At 44.1% G+C, this 5,000-nt stretch overlaps 1 protein-coding gene across 2 annotated transcripts in view; it reads left to right on the top strand.

Annotated features, from left to right (window-relative positions):
- The window catches only part of sardh (sarcosine dehydrogenase), an 86,768-nt gene that overhangs the window by 20,193 nt on the left and 61,575 nt on the right, over positions 1 to 5,000 (top strand). For both annotated transcript variants that reach the window (XM_076283901.1, XM_076283902.1), the window contains exons 7-8: positions 546 to 650; positions 2,113 to 2,242. In XM_076283901.1, coding sequence (XP_076140016.1) covers positions 546 to 650; positions 2,113 to 2,242 — 235 coding nt within the window. The remainder of the gene's footprint in view (positions 1 to 545; positions 651 to 2,112; positions 2,243 to 5,000) is intronic.

The following is a 5,000-nucleotide window of genomic DNA, read 5'->3' as shown; positions in this document are numbered from 1 at the left end:
ACACACACACACACACACCACAAATACCACACACACACACACACACCACACACACATACACACACACACACACCACACCACACCACACACACACACACACACACACACCACACATACCGCACACTCTCACACACACACACACCACACACACACACACACACACACACACCACACATACACCACACACACACACACACACACACACACACACACAAATAAACACTGATAATGGACCGCAGGGGAAACTGCAGTTCACTTTGGGCATGTGTGCACTTAACAGGGATGGAATGACAGTGATAATATCCGCAACCAAACACCATATCCAAAACCAAACAAGATAATATCTTAACCAAACACCAAGTTTGTGTGTGTGTGTGTGTGTGTGCGTGCAGGGGGGGGGGGGGTGTTGTGTGCAAGTATGTATTAGCAAATGAAGGATTCAACATGTTTGACTATTTTGAATAAGTTTCTTTTCTCTCTCTGTGTGTGTGTGTGTGTGTGTGTGTGCGTGCGTGTGTGTGCGTGTATATGTGTCTCCCATCTAGAACATGCCCAACGTCAGGGACCATGATGCATCTGTCTACTTGCGTCTCCAAGGTGATGCGCTCTCAGTTGGAGGCTACGAGCAGAACCCTGTCTTTTGGGACGAGGTACACAATCTGTACTACCCTGTCATTTGCTTCTCTGTCTGTCGGTTTGTCTGTATGTCTGTCATTTCAGTAAATGGCAGTATTGTTTATATAACTAATAGGGATTGATTTCACAGCTGTTCATTATTATATTGCGTAAGTTATGATTAACTTCCAAACCTATTTTATAGTAGTGCTGTATTTTTATTCAGAGTTTTAGGAGTTGTTGTCTGTGTGAATCATTATCTTCTTTCTTTGCATGTGTCTGTGTGTGTGTGTGTGTGTGTTACCGAATGTGTGTGTTACTGTGTGTTACTGTGTGTGTGTGTGTGTGTGTGTTTGTGTGTGTACTCTCGTTCATAAGAGGATATGTGATTCTGCTCTATTAAGGCTGTAAATGGGCCAGCAGGGTGCTATTTGTGTGTTTGGTGTGGGAGGAGGTGTGTGTGTGTGTGTGTGTGTGTGTTTGGTGTGGGAGGAGGTGTGCTTTGTCGTGTTATATCACCCTGTTTGCCCAATTAATTTGGGTCATTTTGTAATTTTAGCACATTTGCCTGAATGTCGTGTGTGTGTGTGTGTGTGTGTGTGTGTGTGTGTGTGTGTGTGTGTGGAGAGAGTGTGTGAATTGGTTGTGTGTGTACACTGTTTGAATGTATTGCTAATCCTCTTTAATATGATTCTTCATTATTTAGTGGCTGCACCACATGCTAGGTCCTCTTGAAATCAGGTTAAGACAAGCAATGTACGCTGTAGTGTCTAGATACATTTCTCTTCCTCTCCCTTCCTCTCTCTCTCTATCACTTTCTCTCTCTCTCTCTCTCTCTCTCTCTCCCTCTCTCCCTCTTAGACATTCTTTGGCCTCTAACCCTGTAAGTCAATAACAGAGGCTCATTTGTAGTCAGCAGTCTGCACCATCATTACCCAGCTCTCAGCGTAGCGTGGAGAAGTACTGCCCTTCCTCTCTCTGGTTTCCTCTTCCTCCTCTTCGTCAGCGCGTAGGGAAAATCAAACACACACAGACCTGCTGCTGCTCTGGTCAGCTCTGGTCTGTCCAGAAAGCACCTGATCGATAACGGCAAGAAAGTGTTAAAGTAAAAAAGTTTTTTGAGAAATTGCATTGGTATTTTCTAAACAGTCTCTCTCGGGCAGTCTGGAGTTTAGTCTTTCAGACTGTTAATGAGGTGTGTGTGTGTGTGTGTGTGTGTGTGTGTGTGTGTGGTATCTGGACTTAGTGACAGTGCAGGAGTCATAAGAGAGAGGAAGTCCGTAGGTTTGTGTGTGTTCTTTTTAATAAGAGACACACACACAAACCCTCACACAGATAGCTTGCTTGTAACTTCCATATTGATAGAGTTTGTTTTTTTACATGTGTGTGTATGTGTGGGAGTTGTTTTTATGCATCTGTGTGTGTGTGTGTGTGTGTGTGTGTACAGTATGTGTGTGTACAGTGTGCTGTGCTAACTGATGCCCTGTATCCTTGCAGGTGTCTGATAAGTTTGCCTTCAGCCTGTTTGATCTGGACTGGGACGTGTTCATGCAGCACATCGAGGGAGCCGTCAACAGAGTCCCCGCCCTGGAGCAGACAGGCATCAAATCCACCGTCTGCGGACCCGGTACACACACACACACACACACACACACACACACACACACACACACACACACACACACACACACACATACATACATACACAAAGTCACACACGAATAAACACATATGCACAAAGTCCATGTATGCATACTGTATATATATGTACAGGCAAGACCACATGCACTTTCTTTTTTTCTACGCCCCTCCCCCCCCCCCCCCCCCCCCCCACACACACACACACACACATTCTCTCTCCTTGTCCATTTCTCTCTGCAGTCCTAAGGAGAGAGTGATCCTTCCACGGTATCTCCACAGTAATGACGACTCTCTTCGCATCCATTTCAAACCAGCCAGCCCCACAGTTGCTCTCAATACCACAACATCGCACTGTGATGGACATCATATGTAACAAACGTTCTGATTGGTCCTTTCTAGAGCATGGTGCATTCTGATTGGCTACTGGCTGTGTGTACAGTGCTGTCAACAGTAGAGTTGCCCTAGGCTGTGCCCAACAAATAATTTAGGACTGCAACATGCATAATACATGTGTCTGATCGGCTGTCTCCAGACCAAAAACATTAAACACACTCAACATAGCTCAGCTGTAACCTCTAATTATGGGAGGCAGCAGAGAGTTACCCTGTATCCTCTAATGATGGGAGACAACTACAGTTACCCTGTATCCTCTAATGATGGGAGACAACTACAGTTACCCTGTATCCTCTAATGATGGGAGACAGCTACAGTTACCCTGTATCCTCTAATGATGGGAGACAGCTAGAATTACCCTGTATCCTCTAATGATGGGAGACAGCAGAGAGTTGCCCTGTATCCTCTAATGATGGGAGGCAGCAGAGAGTTGCCCTGTATCCTCTAATGATGGGAGACAACTACAATTACCCTGCATCCTCTAATGATGGGGCAGAGAGATACCCTGTATCCTCTAATGATGGGGCAAAGAGATACCCTGTATCCTCTAATGATGGGGCAGAGAGTTACCCTGTATCCTCTAATGATGGGGCAAAGAGTTACCCTGTATCCTCTAATGATGGGGCAGAGAGTTACCCTGTATCCTCTAATGATGGGGCAGAGAGTTACCCTGTATCCTCTAATGATGGGGCAGAGAGTTATCCTGTGCCCTCTAATGATGGGAGCAGCATGATGTATTTTTCATAGAGTGTAATATGGGTCAGAGAAGAGACAGTCTCATGGGGCCAAGTGTTACTGTGTGTGTGTGTGTCTCTGTGTGTGTGCCTGTGTGTGTGTCTGTGTCTGTCTGGACGTGACCAGAGCAGACAGTTTGGAAAGAGCTCGATGAAGCCATCTGTGGCCTGGGGGCAAGGGGGCAAGGCAGAGGCACACAACCAGTGTTTGCCTGTGTGTGCAGCGTACACACACACACACACACACACACACACACATAGTGGTTGGTGGTGACACAGAGCTGGTGCTGCTGCGGTCAGTCCTGTGTGTGCAGAGTGGACAGCCTGGCCTCACAAAGTAAGAGATCTGCCCCATGTATTCCCTCTGCCCAGTAGTGGAGAGGTCATCATGAGAATCGGTAGGATTCCCGGCCGGCCGGCAAGTGAGGTCATGCTGATTTACTGTGCCATGATATCGCTGTTTGTATGCGAGTTCTTTGCTTTCTTAAAAATTGGAGCAATGATTTACTAAGGAACTATTTTTTGTGGAGGATGGTTCAGGTAGTTCGCTGCCCCACCTGCCCATATGGACCGCACGCGCCTGATGACAGGGCTGTAGTCAAGACCACCTTTGTCGAGTCCAAGACAAGTCCAAGACCAGGACTAGTCGAGACCAAGTCAAGACCGAGTCCAAAGAGGTTCCAGTCCAAGACAAGACCGAGTCCAAAAAGGTTTGAGTCCGAGTCAAGACCGAGTCCAAGATAGGAAAAAAAAGTCTTATGCATGACAGTATCAAGACAATCATTTTGGGTTATTATTATTATTATCTAAAAGCAAAAACGGTGTGAACAAACCCAGGATTTGTAAGTGTAGCCATTCCCCTTCTCCAATATTATTATAGGGCTGTCAAACAATTAAAAATATATATTTTGAAATGAATTAATCTCGATTAACCGCAATTAAAAGGTTCCTAAAGACTAAAGCTTCTTAAATAGCATATTAAATACAACATAAATCACAAAATTAATGAGTAACCACAAAGGTAAAAGTAAAACACTTTTATATTATTTAAATGATAATACTGACACAGTAATTGTGTTTTAAAGTATTCATTTCTTAAGAAATACTACACATTTGATGCTGTTTAACTCATTTGTAAATGGTGCACTGTCACTTTAAGCCCATTGTGGCCACGTTCTCATAATGATCTTTTTTTTACCAGCTCCATTGAAATATAGCCTATAGGTAGTCCACAAGCTCTAATATTGTTTGTACCACATGTATTGTACAATATTAACAATGATAAGCATGATATTAAGTTGGTATAAACAGCTTTCATTCCTTTGGAAATAGAAGCATGTAATGACATGATGCTAGCTAGACATTTTCTGTTTGCAATTAAAAGTGAATGATGAGCCTGAGCCAGTCACCTAGCTAGCTGAGTGGAATGTGTTTCAATCGGCATAATATGTGCTTTATGTACACATTATTGAAGACTTCAAGACTCACCAGTTCCATTACACAAAGGCAAAGACAACTCTTCATATTTTTGTCCATTTTTCAAATCACAGTGAGTGCAGCCTACATGTCAAAGTGCCCTGGCTCTCACAGTTTATAACTGGTCAGTAGTGGAAATTG

This window comes from Alosa pseudoharengus, unplaced genomic scaffold (genome assembly GCF_046254945.1).
Source record: "Alosa pseudoharengus isolate Yale_2024_CS ecotype anadromous, Long Island Sound unplaced genomic scaffold, YU_APseudo_1.1 YU_APseudo_1.1_scf_14, whole genome shotgun sequence".
In the NCBI taxonomy this organism is placed as follows: Eukaryota; Metazoa; Chordata; class Actinopteri; order Clupeiformes; family Clupeidae; genus Alosa; species Alosa pseudoharengus.
Note: the sequence above shows the minus strand (reverse complement) of the source record. Positions and strands in the feature narration are given on the sequence as shown.